The sequence below is a fragment of the Mauremys reevesii genome, linkage group 1 (genome assembly GCF_016161935.1).
Source record: "Mauremys reevesii isolate NIE-2019 linkage group 1, ASM1616193v1, whole genome shotgun sequence".
In the NCBI taxonomy this organism is placed as follows: Eukaryota; Metazoa; Chordata; order Testudines; family Geoemydidae; genus Mauremys; species Mauremys reevesii.
Genome location: NC_052623.1, coordinates 161,621,140 through 161,643,141, shown reverse-complemented (window position 1 = coordinate 161,643,141; position 22,002 = coordinate 161,621,140). Strand labels below are relative to the sequence as shown.

General features: G+C 43.2%; 1 protein-coding gene across 7 annotated transcripts in view; it reads right to left on the bottom strand.

Moving 5' to 3' along the window:
• Window positions 1-22,002, bottom strand: part of TMPRSS2 (transmembrane serine protease 2) — a 41,221-nt gene that overhangs the window by 9,410 nt on the left and 9,809 nt on the right. For 6 of the 7 annotated variants that reach the window (XM_039520278.1, XM_039520281.1, XM_039520279.1 and 3 more), the window contains exons 2-10: window positions 20,493-20,649; window positions 18,928-18,998; window positions 17,620-17,824; window positions 16,891-16,977; window positions 12,153-12,272; window positions 9,547-9,676; window positions 8,551-8,661; window positions 7,154-7,197; window positions 3,784-3,958 (exon numbers count right to left, since the gene is read on the bottom strand). In XM_039520278.1, the coding sequence (XP_039376212.1) occupies window positions 3,784-3,958; window positions 7,154-7,197; window positions 8,551-8,661; window positions 9,547-9,676; window positions 12,153-12,272; window positions 16,891-16,977; window positions 17,620-17,824; window positions 18,928-18,998; window positions 20,493-20,550 (1,001 nt within the window). In that variant the 5' untranslated portion in view covers window positions 20,551-20,649. Of the gene's footprint in view, window positions 1-3,783; window positions 3,959-7,153; window positions 7,198-8,550; window positions 8,662-9,546; window positions 9,677-12,152; window positions 12,273-16,890; window positions 16,978-17,619; window positions 17,825-18,927; window positions 18,999-20,492; window positions 20,650-22,002 lie in introns of those variants that run through there. The other variant, XM_039520284.1, reaches the window with a different exon arrangement.

Genomic DNA, 22,002 nt, shown 5'->3' with positions numbered 1-22,002 from the left:
TGGCTACACTAGCGCTGCGCTGCGCGCGCGCGCGCCGCGCGCTGCAGCGCGCGAGCTAAGTGTAGCGCCAGCCAGCAGCAGCGCTGGGAGCTCTCCCTCCTCCTCCACCTCTGTCTCTCCCTCGGGGACAGGCTGGGGAGCGGAGCGCTGGGCGCGCTGGCTTGCGCTACACTGGCACTGGGCGTTTATAGCGCCGCAGCGCTGCAGAGGGTGTGTTTTCACACCCTGCTGCAGCGCTGCAAATTTGTAAGTGTAGCCAAGCCCTTAGAAGAGCAACTAAAGACACAAAAACTAACAGTAAACATTTTTAAGTACATCAGAAGCAGGAAGCCTGCCTAACAATCAGTGGAGCCATTGGACAATTGAGGTGCTAAAAGAGCACTCAAGGAAGACAAGGCCATTGCAAAGAAGCTAAATGAATTATTTGCACCTGTCTTCACTGCAGAGGATTAGAGGGAGACTCCCACATCTGAGCCATTCTTTTTAGGTGACAAACCTAAGAGACAAACCCAGACTGAGGCTATGGCTACACTTGCACTTCAAAGCGCTAAGTGTAGTCAAAGCGCCAGCGCTGGGAGAGAGCTCTCCCAGCGCTGTCTGTACTTCACCTCCCTGTGGGGAATAACGTACAGCGCTGGGAGCCGTGCTCCCAGCGCTGGGGCTTTGACCACACTGGCGCTTTGCAGCGCCGCAATTTGCAGCTCTGGAGAGGATGTGTTTTCACACCCTGCTGCAGCGCTGCAAATTTGCAAGCGTAGCCATGGCCTGAGATATCAATAGAGGAGATTTTTGGAACAACAAAATTCATAAATGAAACAGTAAAAATCCTCAGGACCAGATGGTATTCACCCAAGAGTTCTGAAGGAACTCAAATAAGAAATTGCAGAATAACTGTGATATGTAACCTATCACTTAAATCAGCCTCTGTACCAGATGATTTGTGGATAGCTAATGTAATGCTGATTTTTTAAAAAGGCTCCAGAGGTGATCACGGCAATTACAGGCTGGTAAGCATAGCTTTAGCCTCAGGCAAATTAGTTGGAACAATAGTAAAGAACAGAATTATCAAACAGATGAACATGATTGTTGGGGAAGAGTCAACACATCTTCTGTAAAGGGAAATCGTGCCTCATCAAGCTATCAGAATTGTCTGCAGGTGTCCAACATGTGGAAAAGGATGATCCAGTGGATATAGTGTACTTGGACTTTCAGAAAGCCTTTGACAAGGTCCCACACCAAAGGCTCTTCAGGAAAGTAAGCAGTCATGGGATAAGAGGGAAGGTCCTCTCATGGATCAGTAAGTGGTAAAAAAAAAGAAACAGAGGGTAGGAATAAATGGGGAGTTTTCATAGTAGAAAGGTAAACAGCAAGGTCCCTCAAGGATCTGTACTGGGACTTGTGTTGTTCAACATATTAATAAATCAGTGAGGTAGCAAAGTTTGCAGACAATACAAAATTACTCAAGATAGTTAAGTCCAAAGCAGACTGCAAAGAGTACAAAGATCTCATGAAACTGGGTGATTGGCCAACAAAATGCAGATTGGGGATATGGAACAGCTTCCATATAAGGAGAGATTAAAAAGATTGGTAGTGTTCAGCTTGGAAAACTCCTACTCAGGTGCCACCAAAAGCTGTAGGTGCCTTAAATTTCCTAGACACTCAGATTTCTGACAGTGGGCATCCGCACTGTCACCTCAATCCTGACACTGTAGAGGAGTTCAGCACTTAAGTCACATGTAAGACCAAGTGGGATTCACAAACTAGGTATTCCCCACTTACCTCACCTTCAGGGTTCAATCCAGTAAAATGTGCTCTGAGGCCACCTTAGACCATGTTTACTGGACTGGGCCTCACACAAAACCCAGCCAGAAGAGATGGTGGTCACTTATACCCAACAGCACAGTGGTTAGGACGCTCATCTGGGAGGTGGGTGACCTGGGTTCAAATCCCTTTTCCATATCTGGCAGAGGGAGGCTCTGAACCCAGTCTCTAGAGCACTCACCCAGAATGTTAATCACTGGGCTACGGAGTATATAAAACCACCATCACAGAGAGGCTCCTAAACCAGGTCAGTCCTAACTCCAAGGGAAAGTTCTCATGTATGAATCTCGAGTGGAGATAGATGCTTTCCTCAGACCCAAAGTTAGGCATTGAAGTCTATCAGAGAGGCAGGGCTTAGCACCCACCCCTCTCCTTACCATGTCCTACTTGGTAGCTTAGGCAGCTCAGCTTGCTGCTTGTGTGTGGATCTCATTCTTAGGTGAATAACACTCCCCATGCATTGCATAGGGAACCTGGGTGCTGAGAACTCCACTAGGGGCAGAGCACCTAAATTTAGGCATTGCAATGCTGAGCCTTAGTCCTCTTTGTGGCACTAGCCCTCAGAACAAGATGGGAAAGACAACAGAAAATGACAGGTCTTTACAGCGTGAATTTACAATATGGGCCCGTGCTGTATTTAATATTTAGTGCTGAGATTCCAAGAGGCCTTAAGGGAAAGATGGTATGAACTAAAATGAACTGCAATGCTGATCCAGGCAAATATAGATTAAATCAGTATGCATTTTACATTGTGATGCTATAGATCAGAGGTGGGCAAACTTTTTAGCCTGAGGGCCACATCAGGGTTCCGAAACTGTATGGGGGGCCAGTGTAGTGTATTAAACTGCTCCCCGTAGGAATGTGCTACTTATGGTGTACTACTTACAGCTGCCAGTCCTGGTGCTCTGAGCACATGGTAAGGGGGCGGGGAGTATAGGGGTTGGATAAGGGGCAAGGGGTGCCAGGAGGCGGGAAGTGGGAGGGGGCGGATGGGGGCAGGGGCTAGACTGTTTGAGGAGGCACAGCCTTCCCTACCTGGGTGTAGTGTATTAAATTGCTCCCCATAGGTATGTGCCACTTATGGTGTACTACTTACTTATGGCTGCCAGTCCTGGTGCTCCATAAGTAGCACATTCCTATGTGGAGCAATTTAATACACTACACTCAGCGGATCTTGCAGCCACACTGCTTGGCAGGACCTCGCAGCCCCATCGCCCAAAGCGCTGGCGGCATGGCGAACTGAGGCTGCTGGGGAGGGGACAGGGGCTAGCATTCCCGGCCGGGAGCTCAAGAGATGGGCAGGACGGTCCCGCAGGACGGATGTGACCTGGTGGGTCGTAGTTTGCCCACCTCTGATATAGATTTTTTTTTTAATTAAGTGTATTGAAAAATGATTTATCCAGTGTTTTGTATAGTTTTAACTGGAATTAGCTTTGTGCTTTCTGGTGTAGGTTTTTGTTCCCTCAATAATCAGCATAATTACCCAAAGTCCTCTGTATCTTCAAGTGTATCTGCATCCCTATGCCATATAGGGAAGTCCAATTTTAAAAAAGGGGGGGGGGAGAAGCAGGGGGGCAGGCCCCACCCATGACATGAATGGAAACAGATGCTTCCCATTGAAAGCAAACAGCGAATTTCCAACAACCCTCTTACAAAGTGATTTCCTTTTAATAAGGTTAAAATGATATGAAGTTAGAATACCATAGAACATACAACCAAATCGTCTCTCCCCAGCCCCCACATGCACATACAATCAGTGCAAGATGTGTATGCAAAAGAGGAAAAAAATGATCAATTCAGTTTGAAACCCAGGAGGAGTTCTCTTAGATTTGACTTCCTCTACAACCTGAAGGCAGTATGTCCACCATCCCAAAAATCTACACCCAACCATATATGTTGTGCAGTACCAGAATCCCTCACTTTGGGGAATCAATTGACAGAATGCAGTAGCTTAGGACTTACCCTTCCACACAGTGAGCAGCTGTCACTATCCATTCAGGGGTGATAATGGAGCCTCCACATACATGGGAGCCTTGGATTTGAAGGCTGACCTGCCATGGCCATTCCTTCACCAGTGCAGCACTGCCACCCACAATTCTGCCGGCAGGATTCACATTTTTACGAGATAAGCCACACACTGAAAAAATACACAAAGATGGGGTGTGTGGAAGAGAGATTGTTTTCAACTATTATTGGCTGCTAGTCTCAGGATAACGATAATTCAAAATTATGTTGGGATTTTCCCATTTAAAAAACCACCACCAGGTGGAAAACTGGAACTCTGGAGGCTGAAGATTTTAAATGCAGTTTATCAACAAAAATGTCATGACCCTCTGGATGGGTCTTTGAAGAGACTGAATCCAGGACCTTTGGCTCTGAAAGTATAAGCTTCTGCTGCCTGAATTAGAGGGTCAGTGGCAGTAGCAGACCTGTAACATTCCTTACATGGTCCACTCACTAGAGGGGATGTAGACTCACACTGGTATCAATCTAGATGACATACATATAGCTTCTCTACTCTCGGGGTGTTACTTGGTAGCTTTTTAAATTGTCTGCCAGGGTGTCTAAATTAGTCAGGATCAGCAGTCTAACAAACTCATGGGTTCAAAATTCCATACTAAAGGCCCAATTCTCACTTACACTGCTCTTGCAGGGTGAACTATTGCACGTAGTTGCTGATCTCTGGATGGGAAATGAAAAGGTGGATCCTTTTAACTATCAGAATTTCAGATGGAAGACAAACAAACCCACGTAAGGGAGACCCCCAGTATGTAGGATTACTTACCCTCTTCCCCCAGAGTTTGTTTTGGAATGTAAGTCTATATGAGTTGTTGCTTTCTGCTTACCACTAGAATACATAACAATTCAGAGATTTCCCCTTCCCCTCCTCCTCATTCCCACGCACCCCCAAGGTACTTGGTCTCCAAGTTGCATCCTTAAAAATCTCACTAATGAAGAGATGGAGAGGAGTCACCAGGTTACTTCTCTAACAAAATGACATGGGACTAGCTTAATTTTTCATTCCACCTTTCTTTCCATCAAACTTGGAGAAGGTATGTGGAAGAAGTAGATGCACGATTACTTGTAAATGACTGACAGAAGGATGACTATTGGGGTGGGCTTAGAAGAACTGCATAACTATATGAATTTGTAACATGCTGTCACACATACTAGTGTTCCTGTACTAGACCCTGCACAAGGGAGAAAGAAGAGCTCCCACACTCATAAATATAGGCTAAAAGGCCAGACATCATCGTATTCTAATCATTCTGGATCCTATGTATAATTGTAGGGATAAATATAAGAACACAGGACTGGAAAGAACATAGGACCTGGGTTATGTTCAGCCCCCTCTATTGCAGACAACCCCATCATACAATATATAGTATCATACAATATATAAAAGATATAACAGGCATGAAGTATCATTACTACAGACACAAGAATCTGTCCCTAGATGTTTGCCAGGATGGCAGACTGTCCTTGCAAAACTATATAATAAAATGTCCCTTATTTATATAGAACAAAAAGTACCTTACCATAAAGGTAAGGGGAAAACTACACTTAAGCATAAGCAGAACTGAGGAGAGAGCTTTTCTCCCCTCTGAGCCACAGAGAATAAATATTACTATGGATAATGAGAACATCCACAGACAGGATAGGAATAAAAGCAGCTAGAAGGGATAAATGTTTCACTAACTATCAGGGATTCATGAAAAAATTTACATCAGGGGTCAGCAACCTTTCAGAAGTGGTGTGCCAAGTCTTCATTTATTCACTCTAATTTAAGGTTTCGCATGCCAGTAATACATGTTAACATTTTTAGAAGGTCTCTTTCTATAAGTCTATATTATATAACTAAACTATTGTTGTATGTAAAGCAAACAAAAAAAGTTTTTAAAATGTTTAAGAAGCTTCATTTAAAATTAAATTAAAATGCTGATCTTACGCCGCCAGCCTGCTCAGCAAAATGCCAGCCTGGGGTTCTGTTCACCTAGGCCGGCAGCAGGCTGAGTGGGGCCTGCGGCCGGGACCCCAGATCTGGGGGGAGGGTTCAGGGGTCAAGGCAAAGGGCTAGGGGGGTTCAGGTCAGAAGGCTGGGTGTGTGTAGGGGTTTCAGGGGTCAGAGCAGAGGGCTGGGGGGGTTCAGGTCAGAAGGCTGGGTGTGTGTAGGGGGTTCAGGGGTCAGGGCAGAGGACTGGGGTGTAGAGGGGTTCAGGGGTCAGAGCAGAGGGCTGTGGGGGGTTCAGGTCAGATGGCTGGGTGTGTGTAGGGGGTTCAGGGGTCAGGGCAGAGGGCTGGGGGTGCAGGGCAGAAGGCTGGGTGGGGGTTCAGGGGTCAGGGCAGAGGGCTGGCAGGTGTGGGAGGAGGTTCAGGGCAGAAGGCTGGGTGGAGGGGGGAATCAGGGTCAGAGCAGAGGGATGGGGGCTGTGGGGGTGAATGGCAGAAGGCTAGGCATGGGGGGGGTTCCGGGGTCAGGACAGAGGACTGGGGTGCTTGGCTCTTGGGGGTGCTCCCAGCTCACTGCCCTGAGCGGCTCATGGCAGGGGGCTGGAAGGAATATGCCCTGTTCCACCCCCTTCCCCAAGGCCTGTCCCTATCTCTTCTCTGCCTCCTCTACAGAGCAGGGAGCATGCTGCCACTCTTCCCTATCCCCCTCGCAAGGGCCATCAGCTGATTGGGGCAGGGAAGGAGAGGGGGCGGGGCAGGAAAGCACCATGCCGGGGGAAGAAGCGAGGGAATGGGGAAGCTTGGCTGCTGCAGGACCTAGCTTCTACCTCCTGCCCCCGCAGGGGAGAGCAGTGGGCAGGGGGGCTGAGTGGGACTGGGGGCCGGGACCACAGCAGGCAACAGCATGCCACCCAAAATTGGCTTGCGTGCCATAGGTTGCTGACCCCTGATTTACACTACGGGCAAGTTATTCCTCAATTGCTCAATTCAGGGTTTTTTGGACTTGCCTCTAGAACATTTGATACTGGTCACTGTCAAACAGGATTCTGGATTAAATGGCCCTACTGGTCTGATTTTTATATGGCAATTTCTATATAAATTTAATCTTGGGCAGATTATTCAGAGGATCTGATAAAGCCAGCAACAATGCAGTTAGACAAAGAAATTTCAGGATCCAGCATCCTGCTTGTCTCCCCAAATCTGCTAGCCCTCCCCCTCCCATCCAGATTCTGCACTTAAAACTACAACCAAGACGCCTATCCCATCTGAATAAGATGTACTTCAATACACAGAACCCTTGCACAGCTGCTTTCTAGACAGTCACTGAAAGCACAGACAAATGAAAAAGTTATATTCTTCTAAAGAAACACAAAACACTTACCTATGCAACGCAGAGATACCACTGCTCCAGACACACACGAGTCACTAAAATAAATCAGCATACAGTTAGTTAGTGCATATAAAGACTCTGCTTAGCAAATGGCAGTTAGAGACAACTCTCCAGCCACAGCAATACATTGTGCCCTCCCAACCAGCCACACTTGTCTCCTTCCCCCGCTCACTCTCTCTGACTGCCCTGCCGGTGCTCACACAACCTTCACTTCTGTTTCCTCCACTCAGAGCAGGAGCATTAGTAGGAAGCATGCCGTTCTGATTGTAACCAGCAGAAACATAGAACTGTGAGGTACATCAGTACAATGAAGAGAGTGAGGTGAAGGGCAGTGGAAGAGAGGTGTGATCACACTAGTCCCTATTACTCATGGTGTGGAGTGGCCCTCGATCCTTCATACAGCAATATTTTAAAAAATAAAAAGGGGAGGGAATTGGTGAATTTTGTAAGTGCAGCTGCGCACATACCAGGGAACTGAAATGAGAACATACATATGTTTCATAAAGTAGTTTAACTTGCAGTCTGCCACTCTAGAAGGTGTCCTTTTAACTCTGCTACATGCATATTAATACAGCTCTAAAAAAGTGATACCAAAATAATGCTGTGGGTCTTTTAATACTTTATGGTTGTTACCACTGTGAACTCAAATTTTCATATAGTAACTAACATCATGAGTTTTCTCCAAAACAGTCTTTTGGATGGTGTGCAAAGAATAGGATTGAACGCAAGAGAGAAAAAATCAAGTGTCCTCAAGAAATCAAGTTTTATTAAGTGGACACTGAAAAATAACCTTTAAAGAGACAGTGCCAGGAATTATTCAAAAGTTGTGGAATTAATTTAATGAAAAGCAGTTATTGTGATCAGCCACAGGAACTTCTCTTCCCCCCCATTTTAAAAAAATTAAATAGAGCAGAGTGGATAATGGATTTTTTGGTTCACTGGCAAGTCTGAAAAAAAAAAGTCAAAAATTTGTTTGGGGTTAAATTAAATATTTTGTTTGATCTGAAACAAACAGTTGCATTTAAATTTTGACCATTTTTAATCATTTAATTTTATTCTTTTTAAAAGGAAATTTTGAAACAAAAGTAATTTCAAAACAAAAGCAAAATAAAACACCCATACAGATGTTTTGATGTTATTGGCATTTTTTTTGCTTTGTTTTTTCCCTCCACCGAAAACAATTTGGCAAAAATCTACATAAATTGATTAACTATTTCACTGTCACCAAATCTGCATATTTTGCTGATAAAGACTTCAAGCAAAAATTTTTGACCAGCTCTACTAATTCCCATCAGAGGTGTTTGCATCATAGTGAAGGTGAAAGCCACCTTGCTTCCAACAGTTAAAAGTAAACAAATATAAAAAAAGCTTACATGAAATATAAATACCTGTTATACAGTTTTTTGTATAGGTCTATGTTCCCAGCACTTGTATTCAACCTCATAAAGCTTGTAAAACCTCTTTCAGGTGTTATTCCTTGACTAGAGTAATAAGTATCTCTGTATAAAACAAAATATTTAGTAAGAAACTCAGATATTTCAAATCCTATCGAAAGTTCCTTTTAGTAACGTAAAACTTTCCACCAATCTAAAGCGTATAACATGAACAATATTATGGAATACTATATATCATAAGAACCACAAAGGCGCTGTACCATGGCAGAATTAAATTTTAGTTTCTAAGTAACTATTTGCTATGTCCACTATTACAATCAAATAAGACCTTGCTTTCATCTAACACTTTTTCATGGTGAAGATCGCCAAGGTCTGACCAGACTAATCCATCACTCCAACCACCTCATGAATAGAAATGTAGCACTACCAGCCCATCTTCATTTGTGAGTCTTCCCCTCCCCCCACCCCTCGCTCCCAAGAGCAACAACATAGGTAATTATAGCTACAGAGGATTTCAGGTAGATAAAAATAAGTTGCTGTGGTTGGAATTTGTCCAGAAACCGGTTAAATGTCAACGCTCTTGTGAAAGAAAACAATAAAACCTTTAGTGTCCTCCAGAGGTCAGGGTTGTCTATATAATATTGGTCACAATGAATAGGTTTTTTTGATAAGGTTTTAAGTTGAGACAGCACTCTCAGTCCAAGAGGATCCTAAGCACTGTGCGTGTGCATGCATGTATTAATGCACAAACAGATCCCACAACTATTGTATATGGCATATGCATTACATGGTTTTGAAGAAATGTCACTTTGATTCAGCAACACCTACTGATTTTTGTTTTAACTGGGACTGTTTTCTATTCATGAAAATTAGACTAGCAACAGAAAAAGCAGTTAACTGGTTTTTTGCTGCAGGGGTCCATTCTTTGAAAAGTGTAATGAAACAGTTGTGTTGGCTGTACATCTTTCACAATTAGATTGTTATACTTACACATTATATCCCATGTCTTTACAAGCGATCTTTCCATAGTTATCATTCCAGTCATCTTTGCATACTGGATACCAGGATTTGCTGATAGATGAATAGACCTCTAGGATAAAATTTGGTCCATAGAGTCTAACTGCAATCAAAGACGACAAAATTGCTGACCATCCTGTTCAAAGCCTACAATTTTCATATTCCTAAAAAGTATTTTGCACCAACTACTCTTACAAGCAAGCTCTAAGAGTACTAGAGTTGCAAGATTAAGGAAAAGATAGAAGGATATTGTTTCAGTTTACTTCTTCATTTGACAGCACTTTGTGAATAGCTAGTTTCAGTTTTTTTCCCTGTATATTCATTTTCTAATACTATAAATAAAAATATGATTGTGAAACCACAAAAGTTGTCACGGGCTCCACAGACAGGTGTAGCACCTGAAATTACTTTTTGCTTTTAAATAAAAACTTCCAGTTGATGCTTTATTTTGACACACTTTTTATGAAGTTTTTATATACTAGATTTTTACGTATCATTTTAATTCCTTTTTCTAAAGCCATTCAAATGAGTTACTACCTGAAGTTGTATTTACATTTTAATGTTCATTTTTTAATTGTATGAACATTTTAAAATTAGCACAAGTCTTTCCCATGCTCCACCCTCAGCCTAAGTGAATGGCAATAACAGATAAGCTGATCAAAGGATAAGAAAATTATGTCCTGTACTAGTATAGAAGATCACAAAGCAAAGATTTTAACATGGAACAGCTTGCCCTATACTGTCAAGCCCTATTATATATATCTGATTTAAAGAGATAGTGTGTCACAGAGGGAAGACCGAAAAGAGTTCAATATGAAAAGTTCAAGAGCAAGATATGGCAGGAATAAGCTATATTACTGAGAGAGACCCAATTATGCAACTAAACAAGAAAATTCATCAGCTAAGTATCAGTACTATGCAGAATATGTCAGACGAGCAGAGTTCCAAAAGCATGTATAGGTAATGCACTAGTTTGGGGGGGTTGTTTTTTGGTGTGGTTTTTTATTATTGAAAAAAAAACAAAAAACTTTTTTGGGGGTCAGAAAATTCTGATTAGTTAAAACTGAAAAATTTCCAGTAAAGGTTCAGTTTCAATAGTCCAGGATGGAATCTCTGGTCAGGAAGAGACTGACGATAACCACTACCCTAAGTAGTTGGGGTACTTAACTGGGATGCGAGGCACTCTAGTTTAAATCCCTGTTCTGCCTAAATTGGAGCAGGGACTTGAACCCAGATCTCCTATCTCCCAGGTGGACTATTCTGGGCTGGATAGCTAGTTGTTTCTCTCAAGAGTTTGAAAGGTCTCTGTTTCAAAGGTCTCTCTTTGAAATCTCAGAAATTTTCATGGGACAGGAAAACTGTTTCTTGCTCAGCTTTAACGATAGGATCAAATGGAGCAGCGTGTCCTCTTCAAGACCATTTTCTGGAAGTCATGTATTACAGAACACAGATATTAAAAACAAGACGGATGTGGCTTTTGAGCGTACACAATGATATTCACAACCAAATATTCTCTGGTGACTACAACCAGTTCATCATGAAAGTCTCCCTCTCGCCATTTCTTCAGCTGAAGTCACTAAAATCAGTTAGACCAGTGGTTCTCAAAGCTGGTCCACCGCTTGTTCAGGGAAAGCCCCTGGCGGGTCGGGCTGTTTACCTGCCACGTCCGCAGGTTCGGCTAATTGCTGCTCCTGCTGACCGCGGTTCGCCGCTCCAGGCCAATGGGGGCTGCGGAAAGCGGCAGCCAGTACGTCCCTCAGTCCGTACCGCTTCCCGCAGCCCCCATTGGCCTGGAGCGGCCAACAGCGGCCAGCGGGAGCCGTGATTGGCCGAACCTGCGGACGAGACAGGTAAACAAACCAGCCCAGCCTGCCAGGGGCTTTCCCTGAACAAGCAGCGGACCAGCTCTGAGAACCATTGAGTTAGATAGACTCCTACCCTGAACATTATGTAAAGCAATCTTTGGAAGGTGAAGCTCTTTGGTGGGGGTAGTAAGCTTCCAGCTTTGTTTTGCTTTTGTTAGACTGGCACACACTAATATGAGACAGGTGGATTTTTTCACGGGGGAGGCATGCTAGGGAGAGGTTGAAAAGTGAGGGGAGCTGGTGGAAAAGGAACTTTAATAAGAATGAGCCAAGCCATATCATTGAACTCAAGCAGATAGTACCACCACCACTACCACCCCTGAGATTGTTGTAAGAAAGCAGCTACACAATAGGTAATGCAAACATTTCTGGGGCCTTGTCTATATTAGAAAGTTGCACCAGTTTAATTTAAGGTGTGATTTTAAACTGATCTGGCACAAAATCCTGTGTGGGACGTTTTGATTTGGTTTAAGTATGGGTTATTTTAGTCCAGCAACTCAATTAGCAATGGACTTAAGCTAACTGATATTAAGCCATTCTAAAACCAAAAGAAGACTGTCCATACAGGGATTTGCACTGGTTTAACTAAATTGGTTAAAGTCACACCTTAAACTAAGCTAATGCCACTTTCTAATGTAGACAAGGGCTAAGGAAGGAGACATCACCAAGAGGCTTCCAAGAACAATTTTACCTTGGCATACTTGAAATACTTACCACATCGGTTTTCATCTTCGCCATTGGAACAGTGGGCCACTCCATCGCACCACTGAGATGGTGAAACACATATTCCTGAAGATCCACACTCTATTGATGAGCCAAGACAGCTATTGGTCACTGCAAGGGGATCAGAGTGGAAAGGAGATAGGTGTGTGGTCATTAAAATGGATCCTTAAGAAAAAAGAGTGAGCCTCAAATTGTTATGATTTCTGCTGAGTTCTCTAGGAGAATATGAATTTAATCAAGGCATATGTTGAAAGAGCTTTTGATTGTTTGTACAATTTGGGGAGAGCACATACAAAAGAAATATGGGCAAGAGGGCTGGTAAAATGGAAGAATGTATCATATATACTCATTCATTAGCCTGTTCATTTATAAGCTGACCCCCCAGGATGGTTAGGTAAAAATAGCAAAAACTGTATGACCCTTTCATAAGCTGACCCTATATTTCAGGGGTTGGCAAACTTTGGCTCCCGGCCCGTCAGGGTAAGCCGCTGGCAGGTTGGGACATTTTGTTTATTTGGAGCGTCTGCAGGCACAGAGCCCCTCAGCTCCCAGTGTCCACGGTTTGCTGTTCCCAGACAATGGGAGCTGCGGGAAGTGGCACAATTAAATTATTAGACCATCTAGACTGACCTCCTGAATAACACAATCCATTAAGTTTTACCCAGGTGCCCCTGCTTTGAGCCCACAACAGGTGTTTAACTAAATTTAAGGAAACTAAACACATACTTAAGGTTTCAAACAGTCTGCTTGGGAGCCAGATTTCTGTTAGGATGTCAATTAAGTCAGCTTGTTCCATTTCAAATCACCACTATAAAAATTAGAAAGTTTCTTCTTGTGGGGAGGAAGTTAATTCAATATTGAGAAAAATCCACTCTGTACTGAATGTGTCATTCTGCAATTTTTTTGTATATGTTCATTAAAACCGGTCAAAAAATGCTATATTTTTCTCTATCAAAAACTTCAAACTTGGGAAGGGGGTGTGCAGTGTCAGGTTTTTTTCTCCTCTCCTACACCCAACCCCAGAATTCTTTGGTCTTCCAGTTTGAGAGTTGAAATATTCTCTTTTTTGAATTCTCCCCCTCACTCTTCTTCACACCTGTTCCTTCCATTACCATCATCACACACATACACACAATGGAAAAAGGTGGGGAAGGAAAAAGAAAAGAGGGCAAAAAGCCTCAGAAAACTGCAAGTTTTTTAGTTCTTCCCACCAGAAAACTTCTACCAAAATGAACATTTGTGTTTTAGTGAAAATCAGTTTCTTCACTGAAAAAATGCTTCAGTTAAACTACACCTCTACCTCGATATAACGCTGTCCTTGGGAGTCAAAAAATCTTGCTGCATTATAGGTGAAACCGCATTATATCGAACTTGCTTTGATCCACTGGAGTGCGCAGCCCCGTGCCCCCCCGGAGCACTGCTTTACCACCTTATATCCAAATTCGTATTAGATCGGGTCACATTATATCGGGGTAGAGGTGTATTTGAACCAGCTCTAATATTAGAAGATGGAATAGAGGGTCTTATTTTATATTTTTTAAAGATCTGATGAGTTCTCCTGACTCCACTTGAAGCAAGTGGGAGCTGTTGGTGTTTAGCACCAGTGGACTAGAGAAGGTCTATTCCAGGGGTGGCCAACCTGAGCCTGAGAAGGAGCCAGCATTTACAAATGTACATTGCCAAAGAACTACAGTAATACATCAGCAGCCCCCGCATCAGCTCCCCAACCCCATTCCCAGTGCCTCCTGCCCACCGGCAGCTCTGCCGATCAGCACCTCCCCATCCCTCCCCACACCTCCCGATCAGGGCCGCCCAGAGGATTCCGGGGGCCCGGGGTCTTCGGTGGCGGGGGGCCCTTCCGTTCCGGGACCCGCCGCCGAAGTGCCCCGAAGACCCGCGGCGGGAACCCCCCGCCGCCGAATTACCGCCGAAGCGGGACCCGCCGCCGAAATGCAGCCTGGTATTCGGCGGCGGGGGGGGGTCCCCGCCGCGGGTCTTCGGGGCACTTCGGCGGCGGGTCCCGCTTCGGCGGTAATTCGCCAGTGGGCGGAAGGACCCCCGCCGGCGAAGACCGGGAGCGAAGAAGCTCCTGCACCCTCTTGCCCTGCCCCCTCTGGGCGGCCCTGACCCTATCCACCCCAGAACACCCACAATCCAACCCCCGATTCCCTGCCCCTGACCGCTCCCCAACCTCCGCCCCCTCCCTGTCCCCAGGACTCCCTGCCCCTTCGCCAACCCCCCCGGCCCCAGCCTCTTACCCCCGGCTCCCTCCTCACCTGGAGTCTCAGCGCGTCGCTGAACAGCCGCAGCGTGTGACGGCTGGGGCCTGAGCTCCGTCCCGCTCTGAGCCGCGTGGTCAGGGGGCGGGGCTGGGAGCTCCACGCCAAGCAGAGGGAGCTGAGCTCAGCCTGGAGCTCCCAGCTCCGCCCCCTCACCACACGGCTCGGAGCGGGGCGGGGCTCAGGGGCCCCGCCGGAGCCACGCTGCGCCGCTGTCTGAGGACAGCGCTTGATGCACTAGGGCTCCAGGAGAGGGGCGGAGGCGGGAGCCTCAGCTGTTCTCTGGGGGCCCCTGCGGAGCCCAGGGCCCAGGGCAAATTGCCCCCTTTGCCCCCCCCGGGCAGCCCTGCTCCCGATCTGCTGTTTCATGGCATGCAGGAGGCTCGGGGAGGGTGGGGGAGGAGCAAGGGCATGGCAGGCTCAGGGGAGGCGGCGGGAAGGGGTGGAGTGGGGGCAGGGCCTGTGGCCGAGCCAGAGGTTGAACAGTGAGCATCCCCCTACACATTGGAATTTTGGCGCCTGTAGCTCCAGCCCCAGAGTTGGTGCCTATACAAGGAGCCACATATTAACTTCTGAAGAGCCACAGGTTGGCCACCCCTGGTCTATTCAATTTGCCAAAGTTTTAAGGAAATGCGTTCACTTTTGACATAGGAAGTTGTGTTGGGTGTGTCTGCACCTCCAACTATCTGCCTCTGCCCCAGACCCAAAAACCTTCCCTTCAAAAGTTTAGTGAAAACCAATACATCTCCACAAAACATTCCAGCTTTGACCAAACAGCATATTGCATGGAAATGAAGTGCTCCAATCAGTTCTATGAAGCACTTGCAAAAAAATTAGTCAGGCCTAACATGTCTACACATACCTGATCCTTCCTTTCTTCCCTTCCCCTTCACTTCCCTTCAGGGTTGCAGTTAGGGGGAAGCTGTGTAACTTAAAACTTTTATAAGGTTTAAGTGACACTGGGCATAGAAGTCCTTTGCTCTGGGGCAAACTGCACTCTTAACCCTAGTGTGACATTATCTGATTAAAATATGACCATATAGATCATTGTTGTAACCACTGTTATATATTTGCAACAAATCTTGTATAAAGTTGTCAAGTGAGGTGTCTGTGGAAAGGTTATGACTCTCTGACTATAATTCTGCTATTTGTATACGTGTCATTTTTGTATTTGAAGTTATGAGTATTGGCTCTATACCTGGATTTCAAATGTTTGCTCCTGGGGTAATGCCCACAAGGTAGCTAGCCAGCACATCTTGGAGGGACTATTCAAATTGAGTGGCCCATCAAAAGAACATTCAACTAACAATGGGCCATGGGAGATGCCCATCTACAATTAATGGAATTTCCTGATGCGACTAGGCAAAAATGCATGGATGTGAGACTCCAAACTCCATCTTGTTGCTCTAATTTTCCACAGTAAGAACAATGGCATTCCCTCCACAAGGCAGAAGCTATAAAAGGCCCATTTTGCCTCTATCCTGCTCCAGCCTCTTTCTTGCTCAAGCCTCTGGACTATGAATTTATACTAATGGGAGCATTCTAACCAAGGGACTGAGGACCTTCCAATGATTTGGAAGCAACCAAAGACATATCAAGACAGAAGTTTATTCCATCACTGCTACAAGCCTGAACCAAGAACTTTGCAATTACTGTATGTATTTAATTCCTCTAACCAATTTTAACTCTCACCTTTCTTTCTTTCTATGAATAAACCTTTAGATTTTAGATACTAAAGGATTGGCATCAGCATGATTTTTGGGTAAGAGCTAAGTTGTATATTTATCTGGGTGTGTGGCTGGCCCTTTGGGATCAGAAGAACCATTTATTTGATTTGGTTGTAAAGAACCACTCACTTAAATCCAGTGTTTTTGGTGGTGACATAAGAACTGGAATGCCCAAGGAAACTGCTTTTATGACTTCTTGTTAGCCAGTGTGGTGAAACAGAAGTTTACTTTTGTTGCTGGATTGGTAAATCCTATGGGGGATTAGCCACCAGTCTTGGGGTGTATCTGCCCTATTTCTCAGCAATTCGTCCTGAATTTGGCACCCTCAGTTGTGACCCACTGAGGCACAGTTATATTTAGATGTCACATTACTAAAATAGTTGTACAAAAGCTTGTCCTAGACCAATTATTGCTAAACAGTTTGTGGGATCTCAGAGAATTCAGCTGAATAAGAGGTTGCTGCTGAGTCAAGGCCACTTATGAAATGTAAATATATTTGAAGTTAAAGGAAAGGACAACAGCAACAGTGACACTGGTTATGACAAATAATTAAGCTTTTAGATATTAAAATAAGTTGCATTCATAAAAGAGATAGATAACAAGAATTTCCTGTTCTAATTTACCCTTCTGGAAGATGACACACTTATGTTGGGAAATAGAAAATCTCAAGACATTTTAGCTTTGAATAAAAGATTTCTATCAACACAAACAACACATCCTTACCAAAATACCAGATAAGGATAGCTGCAATTACGGCACCCGATAGTATTATTGCAACAGACAAAACGATGCATAGAGTTTTCTTAACTTCTGCAATTAAAAAGGGAGAAAAAGATGAGTTAGGTTTGCAAACTAATTATTTTACTAGGCTAGCCTCCATCCCTATCTCCCTGCAAGTAAACCTAGGGCTTGTCTACACTGGCACTTTACAGCACTGCAACTTTCTTGCTCAGGCGTGTGAAAAAACACCCCCCTGAGCACTGTAAGTTTCAGTGCTGTAAAGCACCAGTGTAGACAGTGCCCCAGCACTGGAAGCCACGCTCCCAGCGCTGGTAACTATTCCCCTCGTGGAGGTTGTGTTTTTTTTTTTTTTTTTTTTATAGCTATGCCCTGACTACACAGCCACGTTAAAGCTAGCGTTTTAACATTGCTAGTGAAGACATGCCCTTAGATGGACAGTTTTCAATCACTACTAAGCAGGCGTGAATCTGCAATTCAGATGTTACTCTCTCCATCTCATCATCACGTCAAAGAACCACCCAACACCTCATACCTTTTACAAAAAAATAAAACAGTAATTGACTTGTTCGGCTATCTAGCACTCTCAGGGACAAAGAGGTACTCCTGGGATAGTCCCTCAACATAAGAGCTTGAAAGAAAACAAGTTTCATCTGTTAAACACATGCCAGACTGCAATCGGTCTACATAAAAAGAAAACCAGATAAATCTTACTTGTGCACATTTTTGCTGATGGAGGCTTTGGCTGTACTACTGGGGGAGCTGACTGATGAACAGGAACTCTTGGGACATAATGTGGCACTGATGGAGGATAATATGGAGGAGGATATTGTGGATACATGTTAGCATCCACAGGCTGTCTGGAAATATAGAAGTTTTCTGGCTGATAACCATGATTTTCGTAGTATGGTGGTGGCCCCTAAATAGCAAAATTGAGGTGAAGGTGGGAAAAAACATTAATGTTGCAAAGTTAAAACAATATAATCATTTCTAAAAAAAACATTGTCACTTATGTAAATACAGTAAAAGCCCACTAATTCTCATTGCACTCATTCAGAAATTCATTACACTCACAAAAAAATAGATATACAGAGTCTCCTGAGAAGTGGAATGAGAGACTTAGAGACATTCAACTGAGGGATTAATTTAAAAAGAAAATACAACTAGTTTCCAATAGATCACATCACCCTCTAAATATGTTTTAAATTTAGATTTCAAATTTCCTTTACAAAGAGATTTTATTTTATTTTTTGCTTCATTAAGAGTCTCTTCTGGACAGTTAGCTTCTCTTTTATTGAAAAAAAACAGTGAAAATAATAATTTAAAAAAAAACTGGAAAAATAGAGGGGTTTTTTACTGATAACTCATTTCAACTGTAATAATTTAGGGGATAGTTACTACGTTAGGTGCAAATTTTTCAGTGATAAATTTGATTTTCCAGTTGACAGCGTCGCTTCAGTGCCAATTATCAGATCTCACTACAGAACTCTGCTAAGACTTCATTACTTTTACCAAATACACTATAGACCAAATATCATTACATTCTAAATTATAATGAAAACTACTCATTATAATCAGCAAGGTACATCTTGTCATGCAGAATACTTTATGTTGTGTATTTTTTCCTCCTTCTAGCCATAGGACAGTAATCAATAACTGGTCACCCAATGATTAATGTAAATTAGCAAAGTTTTACTGTAATTATATGATAGGTAGTTTTGTATTTTCATAGTACCCTCTGAGAATCACAGAGTGCTAGATTCATAAACTACATCTATCACTGTGATATCAGAGACTTGAAGCATTAGTTCATTCATCCCCACAATACCCTGAGATGCCAGCAAATATTTTCCCTATTTTATAGATTAGGAAACTAAAGGCAAGAAACTTTTTAAATAAAATAAATAAATAAATAAATAAAGTCATGTATACCTATGTCCACTTTTAATGAACCTGATTATTAATTCATTACTCAGTAGGCTGCTACCCACAGAAAATAAAACTGAATATTTAACTACTTACTGAGTTTACAGCCATTTTAGCTTTGTCAACAGTGCTGAGACAGCTCAAGTGTTTGAAAAACTTGGGATAACCTGTAAATATACACCAAAAACACATGCGTTCATAGCGTTACAATTAGAGCTGGCTGAAAAAAGTGACAGCAATTTTCAGTTGGAAAATGCCATTTCCAAACAGAATCAAAACGTTCTGCAGGAACATATGATTTCAAAATTCGTAATGGGAAATTACTGAAATATGTATATACTATACAAGAATGTTTTGATCTTGTCAAAATAATAAAGGTTAAAACTAAATTTTTCAGAATATTCCATTGGTTGAAAAACAAAACCAAACAAAAAAAATAATCAGAGATTAACTTTTTGTCCCACTTTGGCAATTTCAAAGTTTCAATTTCCTGCAGGACAGAAATACCATTTTTCAACCATCTCTAGTTAAGCTGCAAACAAACAAGCACAGTGATGTTCTTAGTTATGACTGTCATTTCACTCTTAACTCATCCACTTCTACCTAGAAATGTATTGCATAAATTAAAGATAATTAGTTTCTCAACCTTTCTCAACCCTCTAACATTAACTAAATTTAACAGCATGAAATAAACCTATCAGCATTACAGATTTAATACCTTAGTTTTCTTGTTAGACTCTAGCTCTCAAATATGTAATAATATTGTTGAGGAGGGAGGCAGTGACTGTTAACCAACAAGAGACAAAAACTAAAAAAGCCATCCTCTTCCCCTACACTATAAAATTAACACTGGTTCTATGCTACATTATGGACTAAGAATAAAATTGCATGGAAATTTTCAATTTCAAGTTCAGTTAGACCACCACGCACACCCAGAAAAAAAGTCTGCTCTCTATTAAGGAGCCAAACATTAAAAATGAACTCCTGTTGGGAGCACTGAAGGAGAGGCAGAAAGGAATGTTCCTATGCAAGTTTCAGCTCAAAGTTCATCTTTACATTCAAGCGAAATGCAAACATGCTTTTATAATCTTAACACACTGATGCAGCCTTAACTATTGTACAGCAGCAAGTAACAGCCAGCTGCATAAGTGCCCCACAGCCCAAAAGGTTAACTGAGTGCCACACTCGCTCTCAAAACAAGAGTACTGATACTCCCAGGCCTTGTCTCACCTCTAAGAAAGGTGTAATTTTTTGCCTCAGGGTACACTGCAGTCAAAAACCCACAGCAGGCCTGTGTTAGGCTCACAGGGCTAAAAAATTGCAGCGTAGATATCCAGGCTCAGGCTGGAGCCCATGAGCGGGGAGGGGAAGGAAGGATGGGATAGCACAGAGCCCTGGCATAGGAGACTGTGGTATAGGAAGATTGGTAATGGGAAGAATATGACTAAATTGCAGCCACCTCTTTAGCGGATTGCAGCAATGGCATAAACAGCTAGAATATACCAACACTCCACAGCAATTTAGAATAGGAAAGCCACAGGGGTGGGGTGGGGGGGCGGAAACAGAACCGGTCAACGCTACAGGAGAAATTTAGGTCAGTAGAATGCTATTAGTCTTATTTGGGCAGGACACTGGGGTTAACACCATTTACTCCTACTTACAGGAAAGGCACTGAATCCAGTGAACACAAGTCGTCAGTATCTCTGTTTTATGTCTCATCCATTCTTACTCAGATGTTCACAGCATATAATGGTGGAATACAGTTCTGCCCCACCTCAGTGGATGAGTAACACTTCGCAGAAGGGGTTTTTCTATTCTCTGGAAAAGGCGATATGAAAACAGAATGGTAATCAACACAACCTTAGAAATACCTGCTGCTTTGTCAGCTTCTTAAATAGAAGACTTAGGCTATGTCTACACTACAGATGCTACAGTGGCACAGTTATGAAGCTACAGCTGTGCTGCTGTAGCGCCATAGCGTAAACAATTGCTATAGTAACAGAAGAGGGGTTTCCATTGCTGTAGTTAATCCACCCCCCTGAGTGGTGGTAGCTAAGCTAGATCGATAGAAGAATTCTTCCATCAACCCAATGGCATTTAAACTGGGGCTTAGTTTGGCCTAACAACATCTCGAGGGTGTGAATTTTTCATACCCCTGAGCAACATAGCTAGGTCGACCTAAGTTTTCGATATAGACCAGGATTAGAACATGTTTGCACTACAGCAGTATAGTTACGGCCGGGTAGCTATGCCATTGTAACCTGCTAGTATAAACATAAGACTACAGCAACGGAAGATGTTTTTCCATCACTGTAGGAACTCCACCTCCCTAAGTAATGGTAGCTAGGCCAACAGAAGCATTCTTCTGTCAGCTTAGCTGCTCCTACAGCAAGAATTAGGGCAGGATAGTGCTCAGGGATGTGGATTTTTTTCTTCTTTTAACACCACAAGTGCTGTAACTATGTCAACCCAAATTTGTAAGGTAGACCATGCCAAATGCTGCCACTACAAAAAACACTAGGCATTTTTACTCTCCATAGTGCAAGATACTGCTAGGAATTTTTAAAGTAAGTTTCTCATACCCACTTTATCCTTTGTTATTTCACCAACTATTTCCTCCTGCGTTTGCAGAAAGAGATTAAGTTATAGTGCCTCATCAGTCACTCGCTTTTGCACCAGAATTACCTATACCGTTTGCGTTACCATGCCCTCCCTTTCCTGGCTGATGATTGTTGTGTGTTAACAAATCACTAAATATAGGCCCTAGTGATACAGCATCTATTTATTAATAAATATTTATACAAAAAGTATTAAAAATCACATCATATTTTGCTAGATTTTAAAGTAGGCCAGATTGTAAACTGATTAATAAGGTCTATTTAAAATACTACCCCACCTCATGTAAAACTGTACTAGATTTAAAGACGTCCTAAAGGTAGTAAGAGGGAAGATTCTTTCATGGATTGAGAACTGGTTAAAAGACAGGGAACAAAGGGCAGGAATAAATGGTAAATTTTCAGAATGGAGAGGGGTAACTAGTGGTGTTCCCCAAGGGTCAGTCCTAGGACCAATCCTATTCAACTTATTCATAAATGATCTGGAGAAAGGGGTAAACAGTGAGGTGGCAAAGTTTGCCGGTGATACTAAACTGCTCAAGATAGTTAAGACCAA